Source organism: Lycium barbarum, chromosome 7 (assembly GCF_019175385.1).
Source record: "Lycium barbarum isolate Lr01 chromosome 7, ASM1917538v2, whole genome shotgun sequence".
Lineage (NCBI taxonomy): Eukaryota > Viridiplantae > Streptophyta > Magnoliopsida > Solanales > Solanaceae > Lycium > Lycium barbarum.
Window position 1 is genome coordinate 2,692,217 of NC_083343.1, and position 16,042 is coordinate 2,708,258.

The 16,042-nt window shown below is 35.9% G+C and overlaps 1 protein-coding gene across 4 annotated transcripts; it reads right to left on the reverse strand.

The window, feature by feature from the left end:
- Positions 1–1,194: 1,194 nt before the first annotated feature.
- Positions 1,195–15,092, reverse strand: LOC132602903 (uncharacterized). Of its 4 annotated transcripts, XM_060315709.1 has the most exons (13): positions 13,137–15,092; positions 12,949–13,106; positions 11,157–11,303; positions 10,768–10,935; positions 10,324–10,350; positions 8,411–8,528; positions 7,438–7,534; positions 6,112–6,174; positions 5,854–5,947; positions 5,655–5,733; positions 3,962–4,133; positions 3,175–3,255; positions 1,195–1,649 (listed from the first exon to the last, which is right to left on the reverse strand). In XM_060315709.1, the coding sequence occupies exons 1-13, from the start codon at positions 14,983–14,985 to the stop codon at positions 1,481–1,483; spliced, it is 3,222 nt and encodes a 1,073-aa protein (XP_060171692.1). In that variant the 5' UTR covers positions 14,986–15,092; the 3' UTR covers positions 1,195–1,480. The 4 variants fall into 4 exon arrangements, with proteins under 4 accessions (XP_060171692.1, XP_060171691.1, XP_060171694.1 ...); XM_060315708.1 differs by having other exon boundaries at positions 12,949–15,092; XM_060315711.1 differs by lacking the exon at positions 11,157–11,303 and having other exon boundaries at positions 12,949–15,092.
- Between the last annotated feature and the right edge of the window lie 950 nt (positions 15,093–16,042).

Consider the following 16,042-nt stretch of genomic DNA (forward strand, 5'->3'; position numbering starts at 1 on the left):
CTCTATATTTCTATTCAGTTTCTTTCAAATGGACCGACGTGTTCCAAGTATCTGCTGGTCTCATGAATTTCTTGAAAGAGTACGTTATAGATCTTAGGAACACCAAATTATGTGGTGTTTGTTCATCTAAAAATTGCCCTCTCCAGTGTCTGTAGACTTTTGCTGGTTTTGAGGATGATAGCAGTATTAACACACTTTCTTTTGTAGTATAATATAAATCCCTAAACACGCGAAGCGTAAATATGCTCCGAGATCTTCATTAAAGATGGTTATTGACTAGTGTACATATAAGCACCACAATCTTCTCCAATCTCATTTCACCTAAAAGTTCCCCCAGAGACTAGATGCATATTTCATCTGTTACTTCTATTTTGTACTATACTAAAACATTTATTCTCTATGATGGTATTTCATAGTTTTAGCTCTTGGTTGACTTGCTCCATAGTTTTGCATCAATAACGGAATATTATCTTCAATTACTATAGCCTACGCATTATAGAATTGTGTTTAATACAAGTAATGGCTCACGGCAAAAATGGGCAGTATAACAACGTATCATATGCAACCTAAGGTTATGGATGAAAACTTCCTTAGACATGCCAATGCCTTTTCTATAGCAGTCAGCAATCTTCAATATATAATCTTGCCAAAGTCTTTCAACAGTTACCAACATCAGTTACTTATTTGACCATCACACTTATTATTCTGAAGTGCTTACGTTATCCAGCAATTTAGCAAGTACCTTCAAACAACAACATACCTAGTGTAATTCCACAAGGGGGTCTCCAGAGGGTAGGGTGCACGCAGACCTTACTGATAGAGAGATGGTTTCCAATAGATCCTCGGCTCAAGTAGCAAGTACCTTTAACAGGTCATGAATTAGCTTTCAAAAAAAGCAAGCCAATCTTTATAGCTTAAACATCCATTTTCTGCGCTCAACAATCTGCCTATTGTATTGCAGAGATGTGAAGCACAAAGATTTAGCACATAAACATCATCACATTTCATTCTGGAAGCACAAAGACGAACGTCCAGCAAGAATGAAGTTCATTAGCTACCTAGTCACATACATGAAATGCAAAGAAATCGATTTCAGAGAAAACCATGCTCGTGTGAATGGTGAAAAGAACAAAATCATACTCTTTCTGCTCATCACTCCCATAAAACCATTTAAGAAATGAAATAGAAATAGAAGGCACTTGAAACCATGCATATCCAGCTAGAATTGAAAGGCAATGAAATGAAAAGATCTAATCTTTACAATGTGAGGATTCTGTCATATTTCAGAAGTGAAATAACTATGCTCGAAAAAAGGCGTATAACATTATAAATCAATGTATCTGCCGCCAATGTAACAATGCTTAATACAAGCAATAGTGTTGTTCCTTTTTCCTCTCTTTTTGTGCAGTGGCTTTCTTTTGGTTTATTGCATTTTGTGGAAAATGCGATATATAAAAATTGATCGAATAAAAAAAATTGGCTAACATGAATTCACTTTAATGATCGCGAGGCAAGAAGTAGACGTTCTCTTGCGTTTCAAACCCCAGCAGATGTCCAGTTTATTTGTGATTTTCTTTTTGCTGCCAAGATAGCCTTGACAATTCGAAGCTCCACAATGGCACTTCACTTCCGGTCCAAACTGCACAAATCTGCATACAAAAGCAAATCAGATTCAGCAAGCAATATTTAACCAATATACTCAGCACAAAGCATAAAGTGATAGTAATAAGCTATTTTAGCCTCAGCTGAATTTATAATTAAGAAAAGTAAGGATTCATATAACCGACTTCAATTTGTTAGGAACTACGGTGTGATCGTTGCAGTTGTAGCATATGATGTACAGTCTAATGCTTCAACTTGAAAGCAAAGTTAGCTTCCATTTTTAGAAGACACGTACATTCAAATCTCTCTATAACAGTCATTTGTCCGGATACTTTTTAGCTACTATAGCGAAATGTTGTTACAGAGAACATATGAGATAATAGAAGATGAAAAACCAGTTCCAAAGAAAACTTGGTTGTTATAGTGAAATATTGCTATAGAGAGGTTTGACTATACATCAATTGGTGCCCATGACTATACTGTAGAGGTTTAAGCGTTAAAGCCTTCCACCATTATGTAAATACATTAAGCTCCAAAGCCTTCTAGTTCATTCTTGTCCATCTCAAACAAACACACAAGCAACACTTGACTAGGAAGTCTCAATTGCATCCTGTTCATACGAAAAAGAATGCATGTGAAAGCTCAAGGTATTTATTTAGTAAATTATTCCTTGTATGGAAATCCAGGAACGATGATGTCTTCCATTTTACTGCTTTCTATGGCTTCAATAACAACTAATCGTCAAGCTTTCTCATCAAAGCAAAGAATTATGCCCTTGCCATTTACATTTAAAAGCACTTCACTATTTGTTTTATAAATCTTTTCTAGCGAACCAACTCTAGATTTTAAAAATGTCAATTTCTTAAATTTGTACGTACTAGTTGAAAACAAAATATCTTCTGCCTGATGTACTATTTTTGAGGACCACAAGCAACTATTACCACATCTTTGGTGGAAATAAACAGGTACATCAAACAAAATCACATAAATGGAAGCTTCCCCTGTGAAATCTTACAAACATTCCAAATATCAGTGAAAATAACATGGCCAAATAGTCGAAGATGTAATAGAGCATAATTTTGTGTCTTATTTCCTAGATACATAGCCTCATGAAAAGGAGGTTTCTTCATTGTCATTTAGCTCATACCAATCAATCTACATATATCAGTTATTATGTATAACCACAAAAGGTTAAAAAAAATTACAGGCATATATTACTGACACGCCTTGGAAGTATCACCAAAGGTTACACAAACAACAAGAATGCAAGAACCTAAAATTAGCTTTACCACATAATAACAGTCACTCCTTCCGTCCCAATTTATGTGACAATCTTTCATTTTTAGACAGACCCAAAAAGAATGACATATTTCTCTATTTAGTAAACATTTTAAATTTAAACTTTCCATTTTACCCTTAATGAGATGATTTATAGCCACACAAATATCCGTCTTATTTTTTACCACAAGTTTCAAAAGTCTTCTTTTCATTCTTAAACTTCATGCCCAGTCAATCACCTTCATATAAATTAGGATAAAGGGAATATAAAGGTAGCAATAGAAAGGACCATACCTGTAATCATAGGTCAGAGATTCTCCTACTTCAATGGATCGAGCAGCAAAGACACCAACTCGAGTCTCACCTTCTACCTGCCTTTAATAGGCAATAAAAAGTAAACCATTACGGCATTGCTCAAGTCACACAATGTAAAGGAAGAATCAAACAGGTAAGGACCATAACACTTGCAACCTAAGAAATGATAAATATGTTATTCTCAAAAAGGGAAAAAAGATGATAAATGTATATCTATGTTGCTCGGACCCCGCACATAGTTGGAGCTTAGTGCACCGGGCTGCCCTTTTTTTTTATATATATATTTATAGTGCTTGAATCTTAAAAAATATAACAGGGTAGAATAAACAACTTCAATATGATTTCCTCTAGCGTTCAATATAAACCTTAAAATTGAATGAAATTAGAAGAGCATATCTATGTTGCTCAAACACCCCTATTGGATCCTCCAAAAATGCACTACTAGGATCCGACACGCATCCGACAACATTTTTAGGAGCCCAGGCAACATAGGCGTATATTACTTTGAAAGCATGACATCACAAATGAAATCCATGTATCTATACTTTAATGTGGTTTAAGGGCTATGGTCATATAACTTCCACCCAAAAAAAAAAACATCTGGGATGTTAGTGTTGGAATATATCCTTTTCAAATTCAAGATGATGAGATCTTGGCTTGGACCAGCATTATGGAGCAGCTCTAGTCTGATCACCCAACATCTGATGTTAAAGAACAGTCCAAACTATCTGAAACAAGGAAATGCTATTAGAAGAAGTTAACTTACCATTTTTCCAATTTGCAATTAGGATCACAACTATGGTTGAGAAAACGGGACAAGTTTCCCTTGAATGTTGCATCAATTGTGAAATCTTTCCGTAGTTCACACATGTAGAAATTTTTCACTCCCTTGTATTTCATGTCCCAAAGCCTTTTCTCACACAAGGCATCGTCAATAACTGAAACAAGAAGTGACTAACCAAATTAGATGCCTTAAGATGCTTGCTAAAACGAAAACAAAATGTTCCGACATGCGATGATATACATAAAGATTGCACATCAAATGGGTCACTAACGGAATTTACAAGCAAAGGAGTTTAATATTTCTGCATCCAAATTAACTAGCAAAAAGTCCTCTGCTTTGCGTTGCACATTTCAGGCAGATGAGCCAGTTGAGTGGTACAAGGAATCATGGATGAAACGATAGCAAGAGAACAAATGGATTTCTAAATGTCATATAGGTCCTCAGGATTCGGGAAAAGGATTTACATGATAGAAAGGAGGTTTTCATAACTGTGGGTTTATACCAGGTATCAACATAGAACCCGTGCTTGTTTATCCTAATTGGTGAAGATATCGTGCTAATTGATGAAACTGGCGAGGACGTCAATCAAAACACTGAATTGAGGAAAAGCACTCTAGAAAGTAAGGGTTTACGAAAAGTAGAAGTAAAACTGGATGTGTGCATTGTAGGTTTAGTCAATATAAGAAGATTGAAGTTGAGGTGAGATTAGACATGAGATAGTACCTAAATACTAACAATTCAGATATCTACGCTTGACGCTCCAGGAGAATGTTATGACAGATAAAGATATTAGATAGAATCAAGATATGATGGTTGAATTGGAAAAGGGTTATCACAGTTGTATGTATTATAAGGATGCCTACAAAAGTGAAAGGCAAGCTCTATAGAACAGTTATAAGATAAAATGTTACATGGAAGTGAATATTGAGCCGCGAAAATTGAACATATCCACAAGATGAGTGTCTCAGGATGTGGATGCTAAGACAGATGTGTGGTCAAACAAAATTAAACTTTGAAAATGACCACATTTGATAGAAAGCTCAACTACGACACGCTAAGGATAAAGAGGTCGTTTGAGATAGTTTGGCCATGTCCTGCATCGAATTTTAGATGCACTGATCTGTAGGTGTAAAATCATGATCAGTAAAGGTGTTAAAAAGGCACGAGACAAACCTAAAATCACACTGAAAGAAGTTAATAAAAGGACCTACAATTTTTTAGAATCCATGCAGACCTGGCGGAAAATAAGGCATGGAAGAAAAAGATCTACATAGGCAATACCAATTAGCTGGGATTTTTTTCTGGTCATGTCTTTACGTGTAGTTTAAATTCTATGTTTTCTGAGAGACTTTTAGTCTTGTCAAAGATTTATATACTAGTGAAAAATGTAAAACACTTCTAGTACTTTTAGTTTTCTATTTTGTATAGTATTGGTACAAGATGAGTTTAAATGAAGGGACATGGTCAACGAGAACTCATAGTCGGACCCAACTTTCCTTAAATTAAGGCATAATTGTTGTTGGTGTAGAGCATAACATTTTATAGATAAGTTTTGAGTGTAAATACTTGAAAGATGTTATATGCACAAAAATGCAGTTACGTGTAATAAACACATAGAATCATGAATAACTCAGAAAATTAAAGGAGTTGACAGCTTCACTTGTAAGAGAATCACCTTCGCCAATGTACTCAATTATGAAGTCACCTTTGTTTACAGATTCAGCTGCTACCACCCCCCAACCACAAAGTTCAGTCTGTAAAGCAACACAGAAAAGAATCAACCAAAGCAATGCATGAAGATATTCTACCACTAACAATAAACATGATAATCAAAACCATAAGCTGGTTCTAACTTGAGTACCAAAGTATCACACCTTGACAAGTTTTATCCTTCTATCTCTCCGAAATGGTCTGTTTGAGCACATATCAGAGCAATGGCACGCCTTCGAACAACTTATGGATTGAACCCTATTAAGTCAAACACAACTGTCAAGAAAGCTCCTTGTAAAATAGACAGCATACCGATTTATGTTGACATAATAGTTATTGACTTATTGGGCTTCAAATGGAAGACTAATATACTTCATTCAGATTGACAAACGTGTTTAGATAAGTAAATTAGTTTGACTTGCCAGTTATATTTATGGAGATCACAGAAGATGGTGAAGCTGTCATTGGAGTTGGTGCCCATCTTGCTAGACAAGTAAAACTCAAAACAATGGTTTCAATGTAAGTCATTTAATGGATATAAAGTTTAAAGCACTCTCTAAAGGTATATAAAGATTTACCTTCAACAGAAGTAAGTCTAATATTTTGGTGAATATCACTATAACAAGCAGTTAAAGGTGTATTAGCTGTCTGCATTTCAACAGTGATTGATGCAAGTAAAATATGGAGGTCTGAGGCTGAAAACCTGATAATTCAGAAGAAAATTCTAATATACAAGTAGCTATGGAGATTTGGTTTTGAACAAAAAGGAAGAGTCATGGAAGGAACTGATCAAAGCAAAGCAGGTATGGATAGTCAATGGTGGTTGTGACATCCTCATCCAAAGTAAAGTATGGAAAACTATCAGGAGCCCTCAGGGATGAATATTACTACAACCGTCCCAATTTATGTGAAGGTGTTTGACAAGACACGGAGTTTAAGAGGAAAAGAAGACTTTTGAAACTTGTGGTCTAGAATAAGCCATAGAAATTTTTGTGGCTATACATTTCATTAAAGGTAAAATCGAATTCTTTTTGAGACTGACTAAAAAGGAAAGAGTGTCACATAAATTGTGACGGAGGAGTAACAGTTTTGTAAAGGTGAGGATGACAATGATGAGCGAACAAAATTTTGGATGGACTGTTGGATGGAGGTACGACTAGAAGAACTTTTTCTTAAGAAGACTAAAAGAACTATCTAAACATTTGAAACATGCAAAGGATATTACAAAGGCAGAACGCAGAAATGACAATATCCAGAACATAAGATTCCAGGAATGAATAAACCAGTTTTCTCTAAGCTGCAAGGGTTTCAAAACCTTACAATTGAGCAGGAAACTCCCCAGAAAGTTTTTTCACGAAATGTGGCCTTTGGTTGGAAAAAAAAAAATCAGAATTTTATCAGTTTTGCAAACACCTGAAAAAGTTTTCCGAGAAAAGAGTTTTGAACCATTTTTTGCCCAAATGCAAGATCACAAAGGGGACTAAATACTTTATCATTAGAAAAGAGAGTACTCCAGGAACCTTTCCTACACAGAACCTTATCCTAAAACTGAATTACTAATGCACAAATAATATCATAACATAGGCTTAACTTATTCAAAGTTGCATCAGAATATAAATCTCCACAGACTTCCCTAGGATTCATATCAGGAATGATAACAGCAAATCATTGCATATTTTGACAATTAGTAAGAGCAAATTCCAGCCTGGCAAGAACAGATTAGAAAACCACACAACAGTTAGCATTACCTGCAAACACAACTGTCCGAGCATTCAGTGGATCTGCAGCTCGTGCACCCAATATCAGCATTAATGTCATCACGTTTTCTTTTAATGAGGTAGACATCTGATAAGAGTTAAGGTTTTTCCGCATAGTACTACTTTTGCCGTTGACAAACTAACTTGGTTGAATAGTGATTTATGAACTTCTGTGGCACAGTTTGAATTTTTCCATTTTTCTACTCATTTCAATAAAGGCAACTTATTGAAACTTTCAAACACCAAAAACAAGATATGCTACCCATCTATTCATTTATAATAGAAAAGGATATTTTAGTCAACTACGGATTGTTCTCCTTATTATGCTTTTTCTGCTATTCACTATTCTAATATTTTTGAGTTAGAAGTTTATCAAACTTATAAACTAGAAAATCCATGGAGCTTATGCCTAGCTTGACAAAATTATGTGTCACCTTATTCTTGTTCTTTTAGATCACTAGAAATTAGTATAAGAGCCTGTTTGGATGGGCTTAAAAAAAGCAGCTTATAAGCTGGAAACAGCTTATAAGTCAAAAAAAAATAAGTTATTAATTTTTTGGGCTTATTTTAAGCACAAAATGGCTTTAAGCTGACCAGCCAAACACTCAAAAAAGCTGAAAACAGCTTTTAAGCAACTTATAAGCCAATCCAAACGGGCTCTAAGTCAAAATCTCCCTTATAGGTGTCTTTCTGACTACAGCAAGCGTATACAAAAAGGTCTAGCAAGAGCTAAGTATGCAATCATAAAGAAGACATGATAGGAACAGTTTGCACGAAAAGGACTAAACAAGAGAAAAGAAAAACTACACACATCAAGGACTCTACAGTCTTAACCTAGGAAGAATAAATTTAAGCAACCTCGTAAAAATTAGATTGATATGAGCTGTTCATTTATTGATATGCTTAGAACTACCATACAAATCCTAAATTTAAGAAGACTTGGCAATGAGTATTCATAGGATACTTCTCTTGATATGCACGTATGGAGGTGGTTCAGATCTGTTGTCAATCATGTCTTTCCAATTTATGTCAATCTTGAACTCCTCCTCCATGTATGGTAAAGGCAAATTCTTGAATATCTCCTGAAGTTAAGGTTAAAAGAAGTAAATCAGATATTGATTCCAAACTAAAGAAAGGAAAAGCTAGTCAGAATCTTCTCGAAATAATTAAGCCCAAGGTTCTTAAAACCGTGAGATCTTTAACATTAATGAGAAATAAGTAACAATCTATCCGTCAATAATTAGAGAGTGTGAGTGTTGATATGATACAACAACAACAACAACCCAGTGAAATCCCACAACGTGGGGTCTGGGGAGGGTAGAGTGTACGCAGACCTTACTCCTACCAAGGTAGGACGGCTGTTTCCGTAAGACCCTCGGCTCAATAAAAAAGCATAAAAGGAGGTCAGATAAGGCTAAGAGATTCAAAGCGATATGGAAATGAAATAACGCAAGCGACACAAATAACATAGGATAATCAAAGCACAGGAAATAACAGATAATAGCAGAAATCAGAGCACAAGAAATTATACTGCGATAATGCGACTACTAATAAGACAGGATAACGAGACTATCAACTAGCCTTCTGCCCTAATCTGGGTCCTCCAAACCCTCCTATCTAAGGTCATGTCCTCGATAAGTTGTAACTGCGCCATGTCGTGTCTAATTACCTCTCCCCAATACTTCTTCGGCCTACCCCTACCTCGTCTGAAACCATCCATGGCCAACCTCTCACACCTCCGCACTGGGGCATCTGTGTCTCTCCTCTTCACATGCCCAAACCATCTCAATCTCGCTTCTCGCATCTTGTCTTCCACCGAGGCCACTCCCACCTTGTCCCGAATATCCTCATTCCTAATCCTGTCACTCCTGGTGTGGCCACACATCCATCTCAACATTCTCATATATTAGAAAAAATCTTGATATGATGGATTGCCTAAATTGTTTCTACCACGTGGGCTCCTTCGAGGAAGAAGTTATACTCTTCCTTTGTTGTGCTTATGCCAAAGAAGAGTGGTGCTAAGGGACATCGGATTTAGACCGACTGGTCTGGCAAGTAATTTAATGACGCAAGTGCTCATACAGATTAAAATAAATGATGGATACACTTAACTTCACATTCATTATTTATATATACACAAAAGCAAATTCTTGATGCAGTTCTAATAACAAATGAGTTGGTGTATACAAGGTCAAGTGGAAGCATGTGCTTTTATGTATACTCGATATTAACCGAGTTTATGATCATAGAACTTGGACTCCCGAGTATGTGTGTGTGCACGCACGTGTTTGAAGATTTGGGTTTGGGCATGGTGCTGAAATCCTGTGAAAAGCACTACTTTTGAATTACTGGGGACTTCAAGGATAAGATACATGCACATTTTCTAGTATTTGATGGAGGTCCTCATTGGACTAATATAGAAAACTGTAGTAGAGAGTGTAATGAAGAGATTTGAAGTAGGCGATAAAAGAAGAAGTATGTTATACCTCAATAAGAGGAGAGTGCTCCACGGAGAAGAGTCAGCTAGTAATTGTGGGGTTTCAAATAATAGATGGTTCTTAAGTGATGTGAAGAACTCATATCGGTGCAATGATGTTAAAGGTTTACTTGAGGCTCCCTAAAACTCTAAGCTAAGTGCAACATATGTTGTATAAAATGATCTTTTTATTGAATTTATAATATTAGTGTAAAGAGAACCCCCTGTTGTATAGGAAGTTGGGTAAACTTGGCAAAAGCAAATATGTTTGAGCCATATTTTCAATGGTTACATACATTTGACACCGTCATGCTATGCTATTAACGAAAGGTTTTTATCATAAAAGAACCGATGAATGAAAGGCTTTCATAAATAATAACATGGTTTAATAAATTTCTTACCTCCAAATTACTTGTTGAGGCTTCATGCTGCTTATCAAACAAGATACGTCAGTCCTGTCATGTTAGCCAGCCTAATCAATCAAAAATAAAGATCCAGTGATAGAGGCTACTGTACATTGAAATATTTTGTTTTTTGTTCATAACTATGTTGAAATACTAATAGCATCACAGAGAAATCGAATCATGAATAACATCACAATACCTTAACAAGAAAAGAATCTCAATTATATATGTTTTGTTATTGCTCAATGCGGGAATAATGCAAAATCATGGCAAACTCTGTCAAATATCGCAGGCTCAAAAAGAACAAAGTACTATTATGCACTACAAATTATGATCACTTCTACATTATGATCTCTTCATTATTGTTATCCAAAAGATGTCTCATGGAGAACTTATCTAATAGAAATAGAACAGTGCTAATGAACAAATGAAGAGATTGACCTTCTCCAGAAGACGCCAATCTGATGGATGCTTCCAACAAATAACTCGCCCTGGCTGATCATTTAAATGAACCACGTGCTCCGGAAATGCGGCACACTTGTCATGTGATGCTAGTGGACATCTGATGCACCGCCAGAGATGTATCTTTTTATTACAAACATAACATACCTATTCAGGAAAGAAACATCATATACACACTAGTTATTAAAGGTGGGGCAGGAAATCGGAAAGCTTTAAGAAACAAAATGTGCACAGCTAAAACAATTGTACAAATCAGAGTGAGTGAGAATAAGCTGAGCTTAATCAAATCCAAATCAAACATATTAAGTAAGAAATCTGCTTTGTGATCACTCAGCCAAGAATCAAGATGTATACTAAATCCAACTTACATGCTGAGGGCACTTAAACGCTTTCGGAGAAGATGACCCAAGTATTTCTTTTGCACATTCTGAGTGGAAAACACCCGTACAATCTCGAACAGAGCATTCTACCTCCTCGCCTGGAAAAATTAATCTTTGGCAAACGGAGCACTCAAGCTGACACAAAATTTCGAAACATTGGAAAAGTTTATTATCTATTGACCAAATGTATGTCTCCTAAAATTATTAACATAAAAGAGTCAAAGGCTTTTCTTCTGTGAGTTTCTTACTCCTCAGTCCCACTCATTTAATAGTATGTTACTATTGTAAGTGCAACAATATCATGCATTAAAGAGAATAAGATTAATTATTTTACAAATCTCAATCGCCAGTGCGGAAAAGATTCCCAAGTTCCCTGTGTTACTTTGATGGAGATAGGTTGTATCCGACCCAAGTTGACTTAGGGTCATGATGTTTGACTCCAGTGTTATCAAATGCTAAAACTAAATATAGCGTTGAGTTCTCTTGGTGCTTTAAGTGTAAAGCTAATAAAGTGTGTGTTTCAATAAGGAAATGCGCAAATGAAGAAAAAAATCAGAGTACACATACATATATAATAACTATATAGAAAAGGGTCTTGCGCCTAACCCAACCCCAGAAACTAGCTCGTGAGTTGAGGATTGTTCAGCACCATGTAAGGAGAAACAATTCATTCTTTAAATCAATGCAAGAACTCCTCAGCATGCTCAGGTCTGGACAAACATAACATGGAGGCCAAATCAGGTAACTAAGAATTAAAATGGGTCTCCCTCCAACACTATGTTAAAGAAAACGGACCTTGAGCCTAACTTAACCCCACAAGCTAGTTCATGAGATGAGGATTACTTAAAACTATAAGGAGAAAACAACTCATTTCATCATTAATGTGGAACACTCAATAACTATAAACACAAACAACAATTATATGGATACATGAATTACAAAAAACTATGATCAAGTGAAATCATTTAATATTACCATTGCCATCTTCAGGAAAGAGCGTAGGAGTAAAGACATGACACCTTAGCAACTTGATCCTAAACTGAACCACTCTCTAAGCGACGCTAAACGCTCTACCTATCCGACAACACTATTGACCTCAAGCTTTACTAAGATATAAGATAAATTCAAAGATAAGCTTAAGCTAAACTCACACAAAATCTGGTAAAATTCGAGCTCAACAGAGCTTACATCATCTGCTATCAGTCAGCAAACATAATGGATTAGCTTCAAAGCTCTCTCCACCTAAACCTCAGGAAAGATCAAAGAAACCAAAGCTACACAGTTTGAGCTGCTCAATTGAAACAATTATAGGTGTAGAGGAACTGATTTGACTAAAACGCTTTCTCCTATGCGCACAAGAAATGCCACTTTGCATTGTCCACACCGGCCTTTCTTTTTCTACATTTTCTTATGAGGGCAACTACAAGATAACAGCAAAAAGTTATATCTCATGGACCAACTACATTTTCTACTGACATACTTTAAATTCATCAACAAATAAGAAATGTACCAATTTCGGAGCACGAATAGGGATGGCAATACATAATTGTTGGTGCAGATGAACCAATTTCACTAGCTAAACACTTTCTCCAGTGTGCGTAAACAGAAATGTCACTTTTCATTGTGTGGACACCGACCCATTTTTTTCTACATTTTCTTATAAGGGCAAATACAAGATAATAGGAAAGTTTTATATCTCATGGTCAATCCAAAACAACTACATTTTCTACTGGCATACTTCAAATTCATCAACAACTATCATTAGAAAAACGAAATTTACCGATTTCGGAGCATGAACAAGGAATGGCAATATACAATTGCGTTTATCAACACCACCATTGATTCTCCTATCAACCCAATCTTTGACAAACTCATCCAAACTCTTTTTCGCCACCGACCCACCACCATTTGGCCTCAAACCCCTAAATCCCAACTCATCACAACCATTGTTTTCCAGATTTAACTCACCACAACCATTGTTTTCAAGAATTAACTCGTCTTCTTTCTGCTCCAACTCAACACAACCATTGTTTTCAAGAATTAACTCGTCTTCTTTCTGCTCCAACTCACCACAACCATTGTTTTCAAGAATTAACTCATCTTCTTTCATCTCCAACTCACCACAACCATTATGTTCAAGAATTAACTCATTTTCTTTCATTTCCAGCTCAACACAACCATTGTTTTCCAGATTTAACTCATCTTCTTTGTTTTCCAACTCACCAAAACCATTATTTTCAAGAATTAACTCGTTTTCTTTCATTTCCAACTCAATACAACCATTATTTTCCAAATTTAGCTCACCACAACCATTGTTTTCAAGAATTAACTGGTCTTCTTTCGTTTCCAGCTCACCACAACCATTGTTTTCAAGAATTAACTGGTTTTCTTTCATTTCCGACTCACCACAACCATTATTTTCAAGAATTAACTCGTCTTCTTTCATTTCCAAGTCACCACAACCATTGTTTTCAAGAATTAACTGGTTTTCTTTCACTTCCAACTCACAACCAGAATTATCCAGATTTAACTCATTTTCTTTCATTTCCAACTCAACATACCCATTTTTTTCAAGAACTAACTCATCTCCTTTCATTTCCAACTCAACACAACCACTGTTTTCAAGATTCAACTCATCCTCTTTCATTTCCAACTCAACATAGCCATTTTTTTCAAGAATTAACTCATTTTCTTTCTTTTCCAGCTCACCACAACAACCATTGTTTTCAAGAATCAACTCGTTTTCATTCGCTTCCAACTCAACACAACCATTGTTTTCAGGCATTAACTCGTCTTCTTTCATTACCAACTCACCACAACCATTGTTTTCAAGCATTAACTCCTCTTCTTTCATTTCCAACTCACCACAACCATTTTTTCCCAGATATAACTCATTCTCTTTCTTTTCCAACAAACCACAGCCATTATTTTTTAGTATCTGCATTTGGTTATCAGATTCACTGGAAATTTCAAGATTTGGAGGGTCCAAAAGGTTACCATTATTTTTCAGTTTCAACTCATCAAAACCATTGCTTTCAAGAATTAACTCTTCTTCTTTCATTTCCAACTCACCAAAACCATTGTTTTCCAGTTTCAATTCATCTTCTTTTAGCAAAATAGGGATACCCAAGTGGGAATCTTGGTCAGAAATTAGTATCTGCATTTGGTTATCAGATTCACTGGAAATTTCAAGATTTGAAGAAGGGTTCAAAAGATTGCCAAAATCAGGCATTTTTTGGCTAATTTCCAACTCATCACAACCATTATTTTCCAGATTTAACTCATCCTCACCAATACCATTATTTTCCAAATTTAACTCATTTTCTTTCTGTTCCAACTCACCACAACCATTGTTTTCAAGAATCAACTCATCTTTTTTCTGTTCCAAGTCATCTTCTTTTTGCAAAATAGGGAACACCATATCAGAATCTTGGTCAGTAACTAGTGCCTCTATTTGGGTATTAGATTCACTGGAAATTTCAAGATTTGGAGGGTTCAAAAGATTGCCAAAATCAGGCATTTTTGGGCTAATTTCCAACTCACCACAACCATTATTTTCTTTCATCTTCAACTCATCAAAACCATTGTTTTCAAGAATTAACTCATCTGCTTTCTTTTCCAACTCACCACAACCATTGTTTTCAAGATTTAACTTATCTTCTTTCTGTTCCAACTCAACACAACCATTGTTTTCAAGATTTAACTCATCTTCTTTTTGCAAAATAGGGAACCCCATATGGGAATTTTGGTCAGAAACTAATGCCTGGATTTGTGTATTGGATTCACTGGAAATTTCAAGATTGGCAAAATCAGGCATTTTTGGCTTGATGGGTAACCCCACAAAAGAACCCTAAAGATTGACACCAAGAATTCTTTGCATCAGTTTTGTCATTTGTGTGTATGTGTGAGAGAGAGAGAGAGAGAGAGGGGGGGGGGGGGGGGGGGTGGATTTGGGTGGAAAATGCAGTGGGCGGGAAAGCTTAATTTTTTATAAGATTTTGGTGGAATAAAAATGTTTAATTGGATCTATTATTGTCTGTGGTTTCTTTAGCCTCGGGTATCCTATTGTCTTGCTACTATTTTTGTTTGTTGCTATTGACTACTTTTCGTCTTGTTATGAGTCGAGGATCTCTTGAAAATAGCTTCTTATTTTTATCTATTGCTACTGACTACTTCTCGTCTTGATATGAGCTGAGGGTCTCTCGAAAATAACCTCTTGTTTTTGTTTGCTACTACTGACTACTTTTCGTCTTGCTGTGAGTAAAGGGTCTCCCGAAAATAGCCTCTTGTTTTTATTTGTTGCTACTGACTACTTTACGTCTTGCTATAAGCCGAGGGTCTCCCGGAAACAACCTTTTTTTTTTGTTGCTACGGACTATTTTTCATCTTGCTATGAGTCGAGGATGTCCCATAAGTAGTCTCTTATTTTTGTTTGTTACCTCTAACTTCCCATAAGTAGTCTCTTATTTTTGTTTGTTACCTCTAACTACTTTTCATCTTGCTATGAGCTGAGAGTCTCCCGGAAACAACCTCTCCGCCTCCCCAAGGAAGAGATAAGGTCTCATACACATTATCTTCTCTAGACTCCACTCATAAAATTAAATTGGGTATGTTGTTATTGTTGTTGTAAAAATGTTTAATTGCAGGGGAATAATTTTTAAAATATACTAATATATTTATCATTTGTCAGAGTAACTTTTTTTGGGGGTATACATGTTGTTGACTTTTAGTGATATAAAATTTAGTTGAGTTTTTCAAATGAAATGCACCTCCTTTTTTGGTTCCTCATTAGGCATTCAGTAACCGCTTGGGGTTCAAGTAAATTCGAATTCACGCGAAAAAGATTCATATTAAGGGGGCAAAGTTGCATACCC